The 21,153-nt window shown below is 40.8% G+C and overlaps 1 protein-coding gene and 1 long non-coding RNA gene across 4 annotated transcripts in view; one reads left to right on the forward strand and one right to left on the reverse strand.

Moving 5' to 3' along the window:
- The window catches only part of dpp6a (dipeptidyl-peptidase 6a), a 220,789-nt gene that overhangs the window by 55,261 nt on the left and 144,375 nt on the right, over nucleotides 1–21,153 (forward strand). The window contains exon 1 of one of the 3 annotated variants that reach the window (XM_034861627.1): nucleotides 13,105–13,816. The exons of the other annotated variants lie outside the window; for them this stretch is intronic. Within the exon in view, the coding sequence (XP_034717518.1) occupies nucleotides 13,652–13,816 (165 nt within the window). The 5' untranslated portion in view covers nucleotides 13,105–13,651. Of the gene's footprint in view, nucleotides 1–13,104; nucleotides 13,817–21,153 lie in introns of those variants that run through there. 3 annotated transcript variants of the gene reach the window in all.
- Nucleotides 206–20,963, reverse strand: LOC117937578. The gene is made up of 3 exons (XR_004655189.1): nucleotides 20,853–20,963; nucleotides 16,961–16,964; nucleotides 206–216 (listed from the first exon to the last, which is right to left on the reverse strand). It is a non-coding gene; the product is annotated as an uncharacterized LOC117937578 (long non-coding RNA).

Genomic DNA, 21,153 nt, shown 5'->3' on the forward strand with positions numbered 1-21,153 from the left:
CCTTACTACCTTACTAAAAGAAGATTCCATTGACTTCCATGTTGTGTGGCATACAGAAAAAGTTGGATTGAAGTTGTAAGATGACGCAACATAACTTCATGTTAAGCAGACTGAAGCCTTTAATTTGTTCCAACAGACAACACAATTGCCTTCTGGCTATTATTTAAGAAGATTTTTTATTTTTTCATTTTGCAGGCCGAGCTTTGTTCCGATTTTCTTTTCTCCAACCGACACCATGGCTGCCTGAACTGCTTGTCTCTGTTGCAGCAAAAAGCAAACTCTCATTTCTGTCAACTTTTCAATGGTGTTCATCAGTGGCAGCTAGTTTGCAGTACTTGTGTTTTATGCAACAATATAGAACCCCCAAAAGTTTGCAGAGTTGGACCAATATTCACCATGCAAAGTAAACTTCATGGAAAAAGGTTTTGCTGCCCTGAGTTAAAGCGTTCAATCTTTTCAAGTCCCGCGCCCAGTGCCACTCTTGTCGCCTTTTCACTGCTTCTCATTTACTAGCTGCTGACCCCGCTAGTGTTGGGCTGGCATACAACCAGTCATGATTTTGGCACTTTGGCTTAGCATGCTGTACCTATAAATTTAGATTGGTCCTGTGCCATGCCTTGGACCAATCTTCCAGAGAGGTGGGGGTATTTTCCGGGATGAGACCCGTTGCACAAATATATCACCGCCAGTTTATTACAGCCATCACAGAGACTGATTAAATTGATTGGTGGACAGCAGCCCACACCTCATTTAGCTGGACCTGCAAACACAAACAATGTAGACATGTTCAATATGCAATTACTTGAGTCACGCAAATATCATATAAAACCTCTGCATTCTGATGCATTTCTGCTATTTTATCAGCACAGACATTTTTGTTTCCCTTCTGTTCTTCTGTTTACCTCCCTTCCTCTTTTTGTCTCTTTGCCCACCTGCCAACTCTCAGCACACACACACACACACACACACACACACTCCTTTCCCTCATTAAAGCTGTGATGAAGATGTAAAGAATGCTCTTTGGCTGCATTAGCTGGCAGATACCTCTCCCATGGCCAGCCCGACAAATTACGTTTATACGTCCAATTTAGTTCAGGTGCTGTGAACCCGCCAAAAAAACACCAAGCCTATTGTGGGGAAGTGCTTAGTTGTGGGGAAGTGCTTAGTTGGGGGGGGAGACTGATAGAGTCAAGGGAGGGAGAGATTAACCAACATAGACCGTCTGCAGCGCCTACAAGTGAGCGTTCAGGAAGACAACTTGTCTTGAAGAGACAAAGACTGATATTCCCTGTAAGGGAGCAGAGTCAAAGAGAAAGATTGAGAGGCTGCAAAAAGTCTGAGAGGGACAAGCAGAGTGCTTTGGAGGAAAGGAGGGGGGTAACGTGGGGAGAGACAGCCGGAGTGTGTGAAGCTGGAGAGCACACATTTCCAAAGAACCTATCCTGGCGAAAGGATCGCCGAGCATCACACCCAATCCTTGTCGCTATGTGATTGATTGGCAAACGTGGAAGTGTGCTTGGAGTGTGCTAGTTGGCTGATGGGGGGTGTCTTGGGCTCGAGGAAGAGGGCTTTACTAATCCTCCCACGTTAAGAAAAGCCTCCCACTCATTCGGCACTTGTCCAGAGGACTTTTCTGTACTGGGGAAAAGGAGAGAAGGACAGGAGTGTTGGAGGAGCTTTTGCTGCCACTTCAGCCATGTCAATGCTAATTGCCACCCAGATCAATACGACCACCTGCAAAATGGTAAGCATGAAGCTGCACCCATACTGCATACTGTTGAGCCGGATCTTTGGCTGTGACTGCTTAGTGTCTCTACTTTATTAGTGCTATCAGGCCCCTGTGGTTTGCATGAAGCTAATTCACATTAAACAGGCTCGTATTCCTGCTCTTTTCTCCCATTTTTGCTGAATTGTTGCCACTTGTGTGGCTCTTTAATAATACCACTCCTATTCTGGGATAAATTACGATCTGCGGTCTAAGTGTACTCTTGGACCGTGCAGTCAGCGGACTGGAGTGGCCAGCCGGTTCAGGACGCTGGACCACGGGTGTCAATGACAGAAGGGCTGCTGGTCTTGAAGGGCCATTGCTGTCCCCTTCATAACTCACTCACCATCTCTCAAGGCTACTGAGCTATAGTGAAGGTTAAATCTGACTCTCCACCTGTCTCATTAAATCAGCATCCCTGCGCTCATCTTTTTATCAACTTTATTTGCACATTCGCCCCCCTTGAGCTGAACTCTCTGAAGAGCGTGTCACATCTGTCTGATAGAACGTGGCTCCAGCCAGAAGTGCCTCTTTTGCTTGTATTCTGCTTGTTTGGGGATGAGCTATACGCTGCTGCAACACACTTGTCAAGTGGCCTTGGCTGCAGTGGCTTGTTTTGGAAATAACATGCCTTACAGATTTCTTGGAGAATAAATGAAATAGTTTGCACTAAAAAACTTTAGTTTCAGGGTTGTGAGGTGGTTCACTAAACTAAAAGAATTGAAACTATTTTTTGTTTTTATTCTGTAATTGTTTTGCTACTATCATTATTTTGATTGTTACACCCTTCATTAAACTAATGGCTCCCACCACATAACTCCCATATGACATAATATATCAATAATATATCAATTACACAAATGTTAACCATATTATATTATCATTTAAAATGAGATACTATTATTTATTAATAGTAGTATTGGTACTATTTTTACTGGTTTTGAATTTTTTCTCATTTATTTTTCAAATTACAATCATTACTTAATTTGTTTGTATTACTGTGTAATTGTTTTTATTATTAATATGGTTATTGTCTCAATTATTTATCAGTTGTATTGTTCTCTTTTTTCACTAGAACCATTGTTTTCCCCATTTCTTCTGTGCTGTTTATATATATATTTATTTTCTTATCTGTCTGTCAACATGGATGAAAATTAACGGATATAAATATATTATTTGTTTATCATGTTTTAATGTAAATACATACTTCTGAATAATTCATACCTAGTGGCTACCTTATTTTCAATGTGTAAATTAAATGTTTGTTTTATTCACAGATAGGCCTATTTACCTTTTTGCTTTTAATATGTTGGATGCATAATATTGTATATTTTCAGACCTATATTTTAATATAATTTGGCAGCCACACTGCACTAACTCTGAGGAACACCTAGGGGTGACCAGTGGCGATTCTAGGTTGTTTTTTTTAGGCCCTTGACAAGAATTCCCATAAGATAAGATTGACTTTGTTGATCTCACACTGGGGAATTTCCCTCGTCACAGCAGCTCAAATGCAACACAACAAATTAACAACAATACACAATGAATATAATACAAAACTACACATTAATGCATGCACAAAAAATGGAATAGAAAATAGACAAATACGAGTAGTAATGGTAAAATGTACACTATAAACGTTTTATATACAGATGAAAATGAAACTTTTTGCACCGATCACAGACTAAAGTACAGAGTTATGAATAAATAGCCATACATAGTGTAGAATATCTTTTAAGTCTGTGTTAAACCAGTGTTTACCACTATTATGTTTTAAACTCTACAAATGATGCTTTTCGGGCCTTGGCAGTTGCAAATGCTCCCACTATGTCCTCCAGATCCAAAGACCTTTGCACATTTTGCTCTGTTAATAATTAATAATGGATTTTGTAACTTACAAGGGGCATGGGGCTTTTTCCTCCTTTGCTGTTGTAAGAAACTTCAATAATAATCCTGAGGAGAGATAAGAAAGTGATATAGTAAGATGCTTATAATAGCATATTAATAAAGTCAATTCAAATAGAGCTTTCACATTAGAATTAGATTTCCCAAAGTGAAACTTTGAAATGTTTTCCTAGGACAGCATTCATAGTTAAGCTTAGCCCTAGCTTTTTGAGCTTATCACATAAACAACCTGTGTTATATCATTAAAAAGATTTTTTTTAATCTACATTTATATGTGATTAGTTATTGTATTTGTTGTCTTCTAGCCAACACTCGTTAAAACTGTAAGCTCCAGGCATGTTGTCTGAAGAGACTGCCCAATGTGAGTTGAGTGTAGATTTGAGTTGCGCATGCGTCACTTTGCGACAAGATGCTAACAAGAGATTTATTTAGTGTCATCACAGTAAAAAGTGGACCTACTAAGCAAAGTTCGTTCACAGCTGCCTACAAGTTATCATCAAACACAACAAAAGGCACTGAAAGCAGCAACTCACTCGAATGGTGTTTTGAGCTAACGTTAGAAATCAAACAATCACAGATAGCTTAAACGTTTTTGAAATGATTGCTAGCTACGAGCAAAAGACATTTGTTTATTTAAGTGGGAGGGGGGTTGCGGTCACTGTTGTTGCCACATTTTGAGCCATTGCTCTGGAGTAAAGTATGTCAACCTTCCGGGGACCCCGAGCAGTTGCCTGAGACCTGTATTACGAAGCACGATTTGGCGTTAACGAGGTAACTTCCGATTCAACCCAGGGTTTTGTGAATTACGATGGCGATCACTTTTTAGCGGGTTAAATTGCCATGGTAACTTAAGCGGAACACCTACCTGCTCGAATACAGGTTATGTTGGAGACTAGGGATCAACCGGTGTAAAAGTACAGCCTACTGACCAATCAACACTCGGTTGGTAATTGCGTCACTGTTCTTAGAAGATCCGATCACTCAATCTTAATGAAAGATATAGATTTTAAACAGAGGGGATTCCGTACAGGATATTTCTGTTTTACAGTGATAAAAGTACTGATTATTTAAATGAAGTTTGGTGGATTTGGTGATGGTGATTTTGCCCTTGAGTTAATAAATATGAAAACATATTCAAATGTTGGCTGAGTGAGTTTAGCCTACGGGATCACGAATAGGCTGTCGGCCTCTTGAGCCGTGTGTTGCCAGTGTGCACATCGGTATGAATTATGTTTTTATATTTTTTATTTGGTCTCACAATCCCATACGATCGCCAGGGTAGCAACTGAAATGAAGGTCTAAGCAACGACAAAAGCAGAGGTGTAATTACGGTCAGATCTTTTGCGTGACTGATGGGGACGTGATATCGATAGTGATATAAAGATAATTGTCGTGATTTACGGCGTCGGCTTTTCTTGCCAGCTTTCCTTCCTGTTTTAGGAAGCATGTGACTGCATTGTGTTTTGCCTGTAAAACCGTGTCTGTGTTCTTATAAAATTTTACTTTGCTCTTCTTATGTAAAACATGGGGAACTGGTAGATAGTTGTGATTGGTCATGCTGTGCAAACACCGCCTCCTTTATGTGAACGTGTGGTCCGCTGGATTGGGAAACACAGGGTTGATGAACTTGTTAACCACTGTCGTGACACAGCTTATGCAGGACCGCGGTTGTTAGTTAGTGAAGCCGGGTGACTGAAAGAAATCCAGGGCATGTTGATCTTGATTCGTAGTACGGGCATCTGGTTTACCTGTCAACAAGCAGTGGCTCTTGGGGTGATGGACCCCCTGTTGATTATCTCTGCAGTATACAACTCCATTTTATTGATACTGGGATCAACACATTTCCCATCCTATTTGTATTTCAAAATAATCAAGCATAAGCTGCATCATAGCTTGTTTATTTCCCTCATATGTAATGTCTCATACAAATAAACCGCAGACAACAAACAACGAGGCCACTTACAAACATACAAACATAATTAATACTTTGCTCAAATGAACAGGATTGCTAATACTGTACAGTATATGAGTTTTCAAATCATGGAAAGATCTATTTTTTGCATCACTGACATTGTTTGCCACAGGTAAATTATTGTTTTTGTAAATGTGGTCAATATGTGCAATATGAGCATAACCTCCCCTTTAAAAAGAGGACCTGTTTTACTTAAAGCTATAGTGGTTAGTTTCTATCGTCCCATGAGGAATGCTATGATGTCCACATGACCCAAGCTTTCTGTGGCTACACACCACCCCCACCCTTCCTCCACCAGTTACTAGTAGCTCAAGGAGGAAGTGGTTACTGTGTTACTACAACATAGCATTATATTATTCCGTAGCTTCCTTTTAGGTGCATGCTTACAATCTGGCTTCTGTCCGCTAAATTTCTATAGAGTCCGGCAATCACGCCCTGCTGACGCATAGAAACGTCCCAAACACAGCAACATGGAAAGATTATATTATTATTATTATTATTATTATTTTTATTATTATTATAGTGTTGAAGAAGACTTCTGCTTTAATCAGGGATGCCTGCTGCTGATTATCACCAGTGGGCTTTTTGCCAAAGTGAAGGATGTATATCTCAGCTGCAGTTGTACTTTTAAAGCTAATTTCAGATATTAGCACTGGGTGATTTTAAAAAAGGGCAACAGTGTTGTTATCATACTAGTAAAAATAAGCTGAGCAATTGCTTTTCTGTAGTTTCTTTTTTTTTTTTTTTTTTGACACTTTGTGTTTTGAAAAAAAAAGTTCAATCCTTGCCTTCAAGCTTCATGCTCCTATACTGTATATCTTGACAGTTCTCATCCCCCCCACCCCCCATTCCCACCCTCTCTCTAGTCACCACCAGTGCACTTTAACAGTGATGTACTGGTTCCAGTGCACATCTCTCCGCGGTCAGCCCTTTGAAACCCCGAGATCAGATGATTTGCAGCCCTGTAGTAGCAGCCTCTCTGAGGGGGTTGATCTCCCAGATTTAATGCAGCGCTCCCCTACTTTCCCCTCATACCTCCCCAAGCAGACAGCACACATCACTACTTCATGTTAAGATGTCTCCTTTTCTAACTAATGTGTCTAATTCCAATTACTATGTTACATTAAAATAGTTTCCAGCTCATGAACTATTATGCCTGGTGGAAATTTGTCACTTTAAACACTAGAGATGCTTTACGTACTAAGTAAGGAACGGGGTGATGAGTGTGTAGCAGAGTCTAGGATTGCATTTTAATGGCATTTTGATACAAATATATCCTTTGGAAAAACAAACAATTAGTCTATTTTACAAATTCTACTCAGGTTTCATCCAACTGAAGAAACATTTGTGTGCTTTGTGGCAGATTAGTTCTTTGAAAAACGGGGGATATATTACAAAAAAGGCAAGATTTATTATTGATTCTTTGTGAAATGACAGATGATTGACTGCAACACACGGCCAAGGCTGAAATATGAATAAGTGATTTTCTCTGAGGACATTGGTCTCTGGCGCAGCTCGTCTGTGGCATTTAAGTCCTACTTCTCTTCAAATAAATCAATAATTACTTTAAATCCACTATTTTCTATTTTTTTTGTCATTAATGCAACCTTTTCACATTCCGAGCCAGCACACCAAACAAAAGAAAAGCTGAGTGGAGAAATGACTAATGTGGAATTGAATGTATGGGTTTTTGTTTGTGCTAATTAAAGCCCTGGCTTATGCGTTCTGGCCATTTTACTTGGACTCGAGTCAAAATTGTGACTGGAATTCTAAAACCAATTAAAAAGCCATCAGATAAGGACTGCAGGTTGTTGTAGGGAGTAACAAAGCTTTTTCACCGTCATACAGCCAAGGCGCGTTGTGTGGGTGCGTGCTGTAAGTGTGTGGCAAGATTAAATGCCAGCAGTCCAGGTGAAGCAAATTTATCTGAACTTTTCATCTCTCCCACCCTCTCTTTCCCTTCTTACACTTTTCTTCTTTGCACTCGTCTATTTCCTGTCCCCTCTGCTCTCTCTTCTTTCCATTTTTCTTGGCTTCTCCCACCCTGGTCTTGCCTTCTGTAAACCTTATAACCTCACAGTTATTATGTGAGGACGTCTGGAGGTACAAATAAACAGAGGGCTCGGGGTGGGTGTCATGCTGCAGTCTGCGGCGCTTGCAGCAAAACAAGAAAAACGATAGCGATAGAGCAATAAGCGAGGGAGCTGCAGCCACACACTTGAATTCTTCCTGTTTTGTAATGCTTTTCACCTGAGATGTCTTTTCCTATGACTTGACTGGCACAGTGTAAGCAGCTGTCACCTGGTGGCCTCATGCTGAGCAGCTGAATGTTCAAACCCACAACACTTCGATGTAAATAGTAGATACCCCAGAGTTTTAAAGATAACTAATATGTCAGAATACCTTTGGGGTAAATAAGTAACTATATTTTAACGATCTAAGCACTCGGCGTGAAGCGCCTGGTGCAGGTGTGTTTAGGGCGTGTCCAAATCCACTTTTGCTAGGTTGACGGCGGAAAAAGGGGTCTGTAGTTGTACTTAATGTCTTTGTTATTCATAGGTGTCACAAGGATTTGCACCTTCATATTTTTATCTGTAATCTTTTGCATGTCTGCGTGCTGCTGCGCTGCCCTGTGTGTGTGTGTGTGTGTGTGTGTGTTTGTGTGTGTGTGTGTGTGTGTGTTTGTGTGTGTGAGAGAGAATCAAAATAAGGTACTGTTTGACTGGAGAAGTTTCAGTACTACTCGGTAATGGGTTATTACGATCGATGCCAGTACTCAGCCCTGCTTATTGGAATGTACTGTATTTAGTTTTGTATTGTAGGTATTTGGTCAAAAGCCAAAGAAATGAACACATTGAAATGTTGACTTGATGATGGCGCTTGATGAAAATCTTAAAGATCACCAAATTTACTACTCTTCATCCTGAATTGGACATAAATTACAATACATAATACATAATTAATTATCTGAACTTTGTGGCAATCCGAGCTAATATGCTCGCAATGATGATGCTAACAAGCTGATGTGTAGCATTGTTTGCCATGGTCACCAAATTAGTTTAGCGTGGTAGCTGACTTTTTCTAAACAGAAATGTCATGGCAGTCCACCCAGTAATTGTTGAGATATTAACCTGGACCAAATGTTGTTTTTTTCAATCATATTCAGAAGCTTCAATACATATGATTGATATACAATATAAATCATAACATGTGGAATAAGATGGGTGAACAAAACAGAATTTATGATGCTGGGAGTCATGGCATTCCTCAAAAAAGAAGCCTTAGATTCAACACCCAGGCCGTGTGTCAACCTTGCACACTAGCAAGTTTTTTTCAACATAGTATTTCACATGCTTTTTTTGCAACGGGATTTGTTGGGTTAGAATGATGAATCGACTCTCAGCGAACAGACTCTTCTTACTCGGACCACCATCTCCACCACACGTGAAATCAGAGTCAACAGAGAAGCATGAGATAACTGAAATGCATATTTCTCATTCCTTTCCAGCCTTGCATCTGCAATTTACTTTTGAGCCTTTCACATTTTATATTGCTCGATGTTTCACCCAACGCTACGGCTCACACACATTCAACTCAACTCCGGCCTCTTTTCTATTTTTCCCCTTCAGCCCCCCCCTCCCTCCCTCCCTGCTTACTCTGTCCCTCTAAATTTCCTGGGGACTTTATCTCGCCCATTTCAAATAGGATTTAGACTCAATTTGCCATGCTTCATGTCACTTTGCCAGCAGAATTCCACACTTGATATAGACACATCATAAAACTGCAGCATGAGCAAAATATGATACGTCAAAACTTTTCCCTTCCCTTTGCAATTTGTCATTTTCAATGTATATTTTTTCTGCCTTTGGATTCGTTGTGAAGGAATGGCGCCGGGGCATTGGGCAGATGTGAGGTGTCCATCAAAAAAAGGTGGTGTTGTCGGATCGGTGTTGAGGCAGGATGGGGGTTAACATCGGCAAGTGACAGCACCTATTAATTCGGCCATTTTATTTTAAGTCCAACAGCGTCAGGCTCCAGCACCTTCAAGCTCCCCCTGTCATTCAAAACAAGGCTCTAGCCAGTTGACACACACACACACACACACACACACACACACACACACACTCACATTGAATAAGCAAAAAGCCTTTTAATCTGCAGGAAGATGCCTTTAAATCTATCAGATTTATACCCTGACCCATTTAAAATTGCTGCTGCAACTTCTTGCTTATACTTAGGGACAAATGTAATGGTGTGTAAAAGGACTGCAGCTGCAAATTGGGTTCTCTTGTCATAAAGTAGAAGTCCAACAGACCCAAGTATCACGGGTAATGGCCGGATTGATCCTCCCTCTGTGAAGCTTGGGATTGAACGTGCAGGTTTATGACAGCCTTCTCGTGAGAAATGAACCGCAACAGAGAAATGTGACACCACAGAATACATTCATGAGTTCTTCTGCTCTCTCGCTCTTTTTTTCTCTCTCACCTGAACCTCTGCTCCTGCTGCGAGCACCTGGTCCTGTCACGGCCTCAGTAGGGAGACTCTTCTTCTGCAAAGTCTCTCTCTTCTATCTTTCAGGTTTTTACAGGTGGATTAATTACTCATTTAAATGCAATTTGAGAGACCAAAAAATTTTGCCAAATAAAATCAAAACTATCTGCGTGGCAATAGCCAAACCTGTCATAAGTATGCCCGACCCCCATAACGCTATATAAAATTCCACTGGACTCCCCTGAATAAAGACATTAACAATATTCAAATTCAAATTGTACAACCATAAGACGCGATGAGTTATCGGGTTTGAACATTTAGTGTAAATGTATAGCTTCAAATAGTTGGAGCAAGCAGATACACGGTACATATGATAGGATCTGACATTGAAAAACTATGTGAAGGGAAGAAAATACAGTATGTTTTGTCAAATTGGGTGAAAAAAACCTTTAAACCTTAATCTTATTAAATCTTGAGCATTTGTCTTACGCAATCCAAGACAATATTGATCCTCTGGTTTAATTTGTGTTACTTAAACTTGTCAGGATGATTGACCGCCTTCCTTCAGATGCATTAAATGCTATCTGGCACTCCCACAGCTTAAAATGCGCTGGCAGTGACACAGCTTCTGAAAAATACTGTGGACGGTGACCCGACAACTCCCCTTGCCGCCTCACTGTGGCAGCTTCTTCCACACTACCTTCACCTGATAAGGGAGGAAAGGATTTAGAGGCCGCAGCCCTCCAAAGAAGTTCCTGTTCAGGGACATGTGGCTTGATAAGGACAGATCTCTGCCAGTGGAGTAAAATAAGAAACCATCCATCATAAATCATGTTGGTTGGTAGACAGAAGAAGATGCACTGGCAGATGTGACCTTATGGCTGTGCATAGCATGGCATTTGTGACATTGTTTTTTGTTGAGTGGCACAGTGAGCAATTTATTCAGCAGTAAATATGCATAAATGATGCTGCATCTATCCACTAGATGGCAGTGTTTGTCCACCTCTACTCATTCACCTATTACATATCTGTTGTAGTTATTATCTTTTTAGCTGTTTAGTGCACATAAGGGGTTTTTAAGCAGAATATTGAAAAAATCCCATCACTGGCTTCCAGGAAACCCCCAAAGGGCATTCACTCATGGTTACGTGACAACTAAATGAGATTGGTGTACCAAAGAAATGCACTTAAACTACTTAAATCCTATTTGTTCGGTTTTTTTGATCTTGTAACACTGTATGTAGAAAACATTATTTTCAGTATATTGACTTCTTTTGCTTTTTTCTTCCTGTGGAAGTGTGAGATGGCCCTAATCAGCTGATATCCTTCCCCACAAACAGAGTACTCTGGCAGGGATTAAAGCACACAGCTCTTCCCTGTGCTGTTGATCTGCTGAGGCCTCAGAGAGCCACAGCCTGCTGCATTTAAGTCTTCATAGGGAAGCCCTAGATATAATCAAATGTAGTACTTTCTATGATCTCAATCGATATGCTGGGGTAATCTAATAAAGTGATATGGCAGGATGGGGGTGAAGACATGCTAGGTCTAGAAAGAGCGTCACCAATCTTATTTTTTACATTATTCATAATCAGAAGACCTTCCACATATTCAGTTCACCTTAAAATGTGTTGCAGTACCCTTAGAATTTCCTGCAGTTTGACAAATCTTGCTACCTGGCATTTTTTTTTTCTCTTGTTAATCACATCACTACAGTGCCTGGAAATTGAATTGCATTGACCACAGTCTGAGATGCATTTGATGTGCAGAAACACATGGCAGCATTCCCCCCCCTCTTATAAAAGCTTTCTTGGAATCAATGGTAACATATTTTGCAGAAGCATGGCAGAGCTGTATGTGTCTATCTGTGTATGTGGGTTTCCAGCTGAGTAATCAAGTCATGCAGTGGTGTGTTTTTAGTCTTTTTTTTATGAAGTCGGCGTAATTAAAAGGCAAATCTGTTGTTTTGCTGTTGATGGTCGGGGAATGTATAGAAGGAGGATGTTTGCATTTCATGAGGCTTTAAGCTTCTCCTTAAGTAGTTGTACCTGACCCTGGGACTTTGTCTATGTGGGTGGTGATGAGCGGATGAGTTCTTCTGTGTTTCTAATTGTGAGGCTTGACTCCCAGCATGGTCAGCTTCTAATGTACACATAGGGATGGAGACCTCACAAAATCCAATCAGATTACAGATAACGTTGTGTATAAAATGACTCTTCTTGTGATAGGATTACAAATCGCACTGAATGATGTATCAGACCATCCAGCGACACTGTAACAGTTTTTTTTATTTCTTTCCTTTGGATATAGACACTGTTTTTATTTGCTTTGAAATCTATATCTGAACTCAAAACCTGCTTTATATGTCTGGACATTGGAGGGGTTCCTCTTAGCTTGTTTGAAATTATCGTTTACGTTTTTATCTACAGATATTTTTAAACTAAAAGATTGTCAGATTCATTGATTTAGTAAAAATCATTTGCAGCTTTAGTTACATGATGTGCATTAAATAGTTCCAAGTGTGTGCTAACTTTATCTTATGAATGCAGCAACACTTCACACCAGGATATTCATTTAAATGCACACCACTTTATTTTGACCTTTCTAAGCTGAACTGTATGTTTTGTTTGTCACAAATATTAATGCCCACCTGTTAGTTGCTGTATTAGTGAAACTAGTGTGGAAAACAACCAATTATGTTCAAATGGAAAACAATTGACTCTCAATTGTCACCTATCACATGAAACTTGAAGAAAAAACAAAACAAGATTTAAGGTTGAAACTGTGGAAAATCTCACAGAGTGACTTCAGACACACATGCTTATTTTATGACCTGTCCAAACCGGTCTCCATGGAAATTGGGCCATGCCTGTCGTACGTCTCTTGTGTTTTTCTCTCCACATGGGGGCAGTCTTGTTCTCTTCACAACACCTCTGTAGACCCAAATGGAGGCAGAGATGAGAAACTAATAGAGACACTTGAGCCCACTCTGTCTGCAAAGTCATGATAAGTTTCGAGCCCAAACCTCTTATATGTGATCTGTTAATGTTGCGTTGTGTCGCTCGCAGCTGTTGGTTACATCAGTGCTCACTTGTAAGGAAAAGACCTATTAGTCCCTGACCGTTTGTCAGCGGTCACTTTCTGGTCGATCTCGAGGGAGGGAAAGAGAGAGAAGACGGGATATCGCTGATGCTTCTCCGTCTTTCGAGTCCGGATCATGAGAGCTTTATTCTGTCTCCTGTAGGACGCACGCGTTTGTTTTTGCATCAACTTAGACAAGTCTGGATCTGCGTCGCTGCAGCGCCGGTAGGACCCGACCATTGAGCCTGAAAGTACGTGCAGGGAATCCTAAACCCAGCTTGGAGTGATTTTCTTTCTGAACTGAACTAGAGCATCGTCTAATCGAATTACCTCAGCCATTCCTCATTGACCACATTTAACTTGGACGCTTTTATTGTTACATGTATTGATTGCGAACAGAGACTCGCCAAGTTATTCTTTTTTTTGGACAAAGAGTCGAAATGGCGTCCCTGTATCAGAGATTCACCGGCAAGATCAACACAAACAAATCCTTCCCTAACCCCCCGGAAGCTAGCCATCTCCTCGGGCAAGGTGTCGGGGGGGAGAGGGCGGTGGAGAGCCAGCGACCCCTGCTTCAGTATCGTCAGCACAGCGAGGACGAGGATGTAAGAAACTTGCGCTGTCATCACTTATAACACGCTCGGGCCATTTTCACACAGTTTTTACACAATACTCGATCCATTGTGTCTACTAAATGCCCTTTTGCTGTTAATTACAACTCCCCCCGGCGCTTTTTAAAGGCAAAGTTGTCTAACTTGTGCGGCATTCCATCAATTGGTGGGTTTGGCTGTCAATACATTACGCGTCAGTTACGTCTCTGGTGAAGTAATATACACTCAGTGGCGCTATCTGGTCACTTCATCCATATTACAATACGTGCATACGTTAACACACGTTACATGTTAGATGGTAATTATGTGCCACGATGGTGTTTTTAATCCCTACGTCTAGCTCCAAATGAGTGGAACAAATGTTTAACACTCAGCCTATCAAATCTAATCTAATTTATCAGGACCATTATCTCTTGATGGTTCTTATTTTCTCCAAACATGCTTAATTCCACATTATTGTTGTCAAATTGCACTGTAAAGCTACGGTTGTTTACCCCAGATGATCTGTTTTTGTGAATGGATTTCCATACATTTCATCAGGGTCACCTTCACTCTGTATATTGGTTGTATTGTAATCCATGTGTGGCTGTCTAAAACATAAACCTTTACCTGAAACTTATCCAAATATTCAGGGAGGACGTGCAGATTCGCCGCGCTGTCCGTGGTCCTAAAACAGGGACTCAGTCTGGCTCTGCCCGCTGTTGTCGCTCTCCATGGTGCTGAAACATTAATTCAGCAAAGAAGGGGGCTGTTGTTTTTTTTGTCTGTTTACTCCAGGATCTGTTGTTGTTTCCGTGAAGAAGGAGAAGGAATAAAAAAGAAGGGGGGATTTGAAAAATCCAGAAACTTGTAAAGGTCCAGTTATGAGATATTGTATTGTTTGCTGTAGCACTCCAACCACTTCAAACGGTTGTTTGCCTACTGCTTTTGCACATTTGACAGGCAAGTGAAAAGACTTTGGCAGAGGAATATTAACAGGAGGATGTTAACAACAGGCATACGCTCACTTCAAAGTTGGACTGGTTTGAGAGCTTGCCCTTGAAAATGCTTATTGTTACATTTACAGTGGTGTGAAAAAGTGTTTGCCCCCTTCCTCATTTCCTGTTCCTTTGCATGTTTGTCACACTTAAGTGTTTCGGAACATCAAACCAATTTAAACAATAGTCAAGGACAACACAAGTAAACACAAAATGCAATTTGTAATTGAAGGTGTTTATTAATAAAGGTGAAAAAAAAATCCAAACCATCATGGCCCTGTGTGAAAAAGTGATTGCCCCCTAAACCTAATAACTGGTTGGGTCACCCTTAGCAGCAACAACTGCTACCAAGCGTTTGCGATAACGTGCAATGAGGCTTTTACAGCGTCCTGGAGGAATTTTGGCCCACTCATCTTTGCAGAATTGTCCTAATTCAGTTACATTAGAGGGTTTTCGAGCATGAACGGCCTTTTTAAGGTCATACCACAACATCTCAATAGGATTCAGGTCAGGACTTTGGCTAGGCCACTCCAAAGTCTTCATTTTGTTTTTCTTCAGCCATTCGGTGGTGGACTTGCTGGTGTGTTTAGGATCATTGTCCTGCTGCAGAACCCAAGTTTGTTTCAGCTTGAGTACACGAACAGATGGTCGGACATTCTCCTTCAGGATCTCTTGGTACTCAGCAGAATTCATAGTTCCTTTTATCACGGCAAGTCTTCCAGGTCTTGAAGCAGCAAAACAGCCCCCTTGTTAAAACATACTATAACTGCGGTTGTCCACACCTGAGTTCAATTTCTCTAGCCACACCCAGGCCTGATTATTGCCACACCTGTTCACAATCAAGGCATCACTTAATTAGGAGCTGCTTGACACAGTAAGGTCCACCAGAAGATCCTTAAAAGCTACACCTCATGCCGAGACCCAAAAAAATTCAGGAACAATTGAGAAAGAAAGTAATTGAGATCTATCAGTCTGGAAAGGGTTATAAAGCCATTTCCAAAGCTTTGGGAATCCAGCGAACCACAGTAAGAGCCATTATCCACAAATGGCAAAGACATGGAACAGTGGTGAACCTTCCCAGGAGTGGCCGGCCGCCCAAAATTACCCCAAGAGCGCAGCGATGACTCATCCAAGAGGTCACAAAAGACCCCACAACAACGTCCAAAGAACTGCAGGCCTCACTTGTCTCAGTTAAGGTCAGCGTTCATGCTTCCACCATCAGGAAAACACTGGGCAAAAATGACCTGCATGGCAGAGTTCCAAGGAGAAAACCACTGCTGAGCAAAAAGAACATCAAAGCTTGTCTCAATTTCTCCACAACACATCTTGATGATCCCCAAGACTTTTGGGACAACATTCTGTGGACCGATGAGACAAAAGTGGAACTCTTTGGAAGGTGTGTGTCCAAGTATACCTGGCGTAGAAGGAGCACTGCATTTCATAAAAAGAACATTATACCAACAGTAAAATATGGTGGTGGTAGTGTGATGGTCTGGGGCTGTTTTGCTGCTTCAGGACCTGGAAGACTTGCCGTGATAAAAGGAACTATGAATTCTGCTGTCTACCAAGAGATCCTGAAGGAGAATGTCCGACCATCTGTTTGTGTACTCAAGCTGAAAGGAACTTGGGTTCTGCAGCAGGACAAGGATCCTAAACACACCAGCAAGTCAACCACCGAATGGCTGAAGAAAAACAAAATGAAGACTTTGGAGTGGCCTAGCCAAAGTCCTGACCTGAATTTTATTGAGATGTTGTGGTATGACCTTAAAAAGGCCGTTCATGCTCGAAAACCCTCTAATGTAACTGAATTAGGACAATTCTGCAAAGATGAGTGGGCCAAAAATTCCTCCAGGACGCTGTAAAAGCCTCATTGCACGTTATCGCAAACGCTTGGTTGCAGTTGTTGCTGCTAAGGGTGACCCAACCAGTTATTAGGTTTAGGGGGCAACCACTTTTTCACACAGGGCCATGATGGTTTGGATTTTTTTTCACCTTTAATAATAAATACCTTCATTTACAAATTGCATTTTGTGTTTACTTGTGTTGTCCTTGACTACTGTTTATCTTGGTTTGATGTTCCGAAACACTTAAGTGTGACAAACATGCAAAGGAACAGGAAATGAGGAAGGGGGCAAACACTTTTTCACACCACTGTAGGCACTGGGCTAAGTGTGATGCCAATGATAAAACATACATGTGTGGCCACTGTGAGGTCAAATATTGATCATTTAGGATTTGAAAAACAAATCACACCTCCAACATGCTGCCAGATGGCTCTGTAGTAAAAATGTATTAATTGAACTATATCTTTTTTATGCTGGGGTGAAGAGGGACTGGTTAACTCTTTTTTTTCAAGGTAAATTCACACGTAACTAATACTATGTGATACTGCTAAAAAATTCAGTGAATGGAGTAATCAACATTAGCAAGCCAGCTGTCTTGCATGGTAAAAATAAGCTTTTCATGACCTAAAAACTAGTAACTGGTGTCAGTCATCTTTTCTATAAAATCATAATTTTTTGAGGTTGCAAAACCTAAGATTGAGCCAAATTTTGTGATCTTTTCAGCTCCTTTAAAGTGGTCCTATTATGCTTTTGCATATTGTCTGTCACATCTACAATGTTACGTTGGATCTTTATGTTCAACATGGCCAAACTTCAAATAATGAGGTAACATATTCTAGAGAAATCCCCATGAGCTAAAATGTTCAGTTTCCAACTCTTCTGAATGCTCCAGTTCCAACATTGTCGTTTGTAGCTACATGCTAACAGCTGTAAAAGATGTCATCTTGGCTGCCAGTGATTTTAACTTCTCCCAAAATTCCGGGTCACTTTACTCCTGAAACATTTCCGTTTATGTAGGATATGGTTTAAACGCCTTCATCTGCAATTTTTGATGGACAGTGTTGCTATATTCTATTAGTGGCATTCATTAATGCCTTAAAGGCAAAATAAGGGCAGGAAAAATGTTGATAACTTGTCAGGGAAAAATCGTGTAAATACCTTAGATGTATTAATAATCACAAGGACATTGTTTTTACATTACTAACCTCCACATAAGCATTATATTTCTAGATATACTTGTGTGCTTTCATGTTTTAAGTGCTCTCTTCCTAAATACGTGTGTATCAGCTATTGCCTGCTAGATTGTGTTGCCAGCTCTAGTGCAGTGTACAGTACGGCGCAGCAGGTAAATCTCTGGTTGAGTTGCACATGAATTTAACATGAGGTTGATTTATTGACCGGTGGTCCTGTCTTTGTGTTTGTTGATGCTGAGAACTCCAACATGATCTGAAATCAATACAAACAGTGATGTATGGTCCCTATTCGTCGACCTGAGAGCGTGGCGGGGGCTAGAAGAAGAGCTTTGTCAGATAGAAAAAGTTTTGAATACCGGTCTGTGCAGTGATTATTGCAGGGCAAGGATGTGATAATATAACCTCTGTTCCAATGTTTCCCCGGTGCAGTTTTTAAAATGCTTTTACCACACTCTACTCATTTAATATATACAATATGTACTGTATCTACATAGCACTCTTATCCCGCCTAGTACCCTTTAGTTTTTAATGTCAATCCAAGCTTTGGCACCCATCCAGCTGTGTGGCTTTAATGGCAGTCTGGTGGAGGTGACATTTACATCATACTGTGTGGATGAGATCTAAAGCCCACTGGGATGAAGAGCTCATCCACTGACTCAGCCTCCCTACCGGGCCACGGCACAGCCCTGCTCTGCCACTTCAGAACTTTATCCACCCTGTCTACTCAGCTGCTACTCCCTAATTCTCTGTTATGGGTAGTAACATGCAACATTATAATGCCAAATTAGCCTTCTTTTACATAATTTGGCAATAAAAGCCTTAATTTACTGCAGTACATTTTCTGGTATCATATTGTGTCACTGATTAATGCTTGCTTGAAATGTTGTATTCATTCCACTCATTGTAAGTTTCTCTGGACTAAAGTGTCAGTTAAATACCTTCATTGTTATGGCGCAACACCTTTTCTATTTCCAACCCTTGTCTTTCCGGTCATCCCCTCAGCACCTGCTGCTTTTTTGATCTGCTTTGCAGTTTCCCTTCGATATTACAGTCATATTTGCAGGTCATACATTTAGTTAATTCAGGATATAATGTGGCTGGGTATGTGTTAATTACGGTACCAATACCAGCAAAAAACATACAAATAGTAATTTATTTCTAAATCTGGGTACAAAATGGATCAAATGCAAGTTATACTTGATTGAGAAGGCTTGGACACTACTTGGTACTGGATTATCTCTGGTTGATAGCTTTTACGGTATCAAGTAACAACACCCAGTCTTAATGTGGGTACAGGTTGGTGTTCACTGTCCTGCTGAAGGATAGTTTTTCTGAGCTATTGACCCTTTGGTTACAGAGCCACTCCATAATTAGTCAAGGAGTTGCTTAACTAGCCAGTTTAAGCTGTGTCTTCCTGATCTTACTTACGTCCATACTTACATCAAGTATGGATGGACAGAAATATATGTAACACACCTCAGTATGTATAATCACAGAAAGGACAGACAAAAAGTGATGCTATAGCAGCTAATTAGCACCAAATAGAGGCAGTGCATTACAGTATGATCATGTAGGGCTGAACGATTAATCGTTTTCAAATCAAATTTTAAAGAAAGCGATTAGTTAATCGGGAAGGCTGCGATTAATCAACTGTGAAATATTAAGTGGAATGTTGAACATTTGATTTAAAAAGGTGTATTTCTCTTTTCATTATTATATTTACTGTTCTTTCCTAAGATAAATGCAATGATAATGTAACATATCACAGATTGTTAACAGAAAGCTTTTCAGTGGATCTTTCATTCATTTATATTACTTTTTTTAACATGATCATGCAACATGTAGCTGAATCAAATTGTAATTGCAATATCCTGCAAGATATCTGCAATTAGATTTTTTCCCCGAGTACTTTAGCCCTATTATCTTATAAGATTTCTCATATAATAAGGTCTCCCAATAGGATATGGAACATTGGTTGGGCTGAAAATAGCCCGGGTCCTGTTCTATGGGGCCTAATGCAACCCTGAGAAAAAGACCTGGAGGAAAAGGGAGGATTTTATCCTAATATGGTCTGCTCATGAATATGTAGATGAGCTGCACACTGATTGGTTGATTGAAGCGTGCACACACACACACACACACACACACACACACACACACACACCCTCCCCTCTGTGCACACACTGCACAGAAATTTGATACATTGTTTGTCTGCTAATTCATTAATAAATTCACTTCTGAGACTTTTTAACACGAGAAATCAACTTTGTAGAGCTCAAATGTACCATTTTACTTAAATTGATGGCTTATTACAATTTTTTTTTCTGCCTGTGTCACACTTCACAAGCTCCACAGTCTGACGTGACAGTCGGCGGCTGCCTGCCGGAGTCATCCTTCACAGACCCTGCTGTGAGCTGACTGGAGCTGCGTCACGGCTGGCAGCCCGCTGCGCTCCGTACCCAGCGCAAAGTCACCGTTCCTGGGTTACTGCACTACCAAATGCCTCTGCCCTGACGAAGCTCCACGGCCGGCAGCTCGCTGCTCTCCCTCCCCTCGTCCTGCTACATGGCTGGTGTGTGTGAGTGAGAGCCTGGTCAGCGAGCTTGTTACGCCTGCAATCTCTTGTGGAGCATTATAGCTTATACATAGCGAAAAACACATTTCAGTTAATATTATCTGTGAAGGACGACAGGCCGACCGGCAAGCCAGCAACCTCGGCAGGCACCGGCCGGCTGTCACGTCAGACTGTGGAGACTGTGAAGTCTGACACAGTCAGACAAAATTTGTAATTAGCCATCAATATTAAAACGGACCATATTTGAGAACGACATATTTGATTTCTTGCATAAGAAAGTCTCAGAAGTGAATTTAGTAATGAAATAGCAGACAATGTATAACATTTCTGAGATCTGCGCAACCTAGATTAAGAAGACCAGCTGGCCTCAGATCAGTGGTTTGTATGCAACTGTTGGGGCGAGACAAAGGTACAGACTAGAGCCATATCAGGTACAGCAACAGAGTTGACGTCAACTATAAGCTTTGTTGAGATTCGCCCGTTTTCAGCAGCAGTTTCAAATTAGGAGATTTGCATAGGAAAGGGTGTCAATGGGACACTGAGGTTCTGTTTGAGCCTTTTTTTTACCACAAACTGTTGTAATTCAGCTATGACAAACTGGGTTTTGCACTCTATCACCCCTTTAAAGTCCAACAATATAATAGGTTACTGATTAGTGTTTGTTCTACACATGGGCCTGCAAACAGAGGAATTAGTGTCCGTCAAAGAGACGATCCATTTAAAACAACTCATTATTGCCTTT

The sequence above is a fragment of the Etheostoma cragini genome, chromosome 22 (genome assembly GCF_013103735.1).
Source record: "Etheostoma cragini isolate CJK2018 chromosome 22, CSU_Ecrag_1.0, whole genome shotgun sequence".
NCBI lineage: Eukaryota > Metazoa > Chordata > Actinopteri > Perciformes > Percidae > Etheostoma > Etheostoma cragini.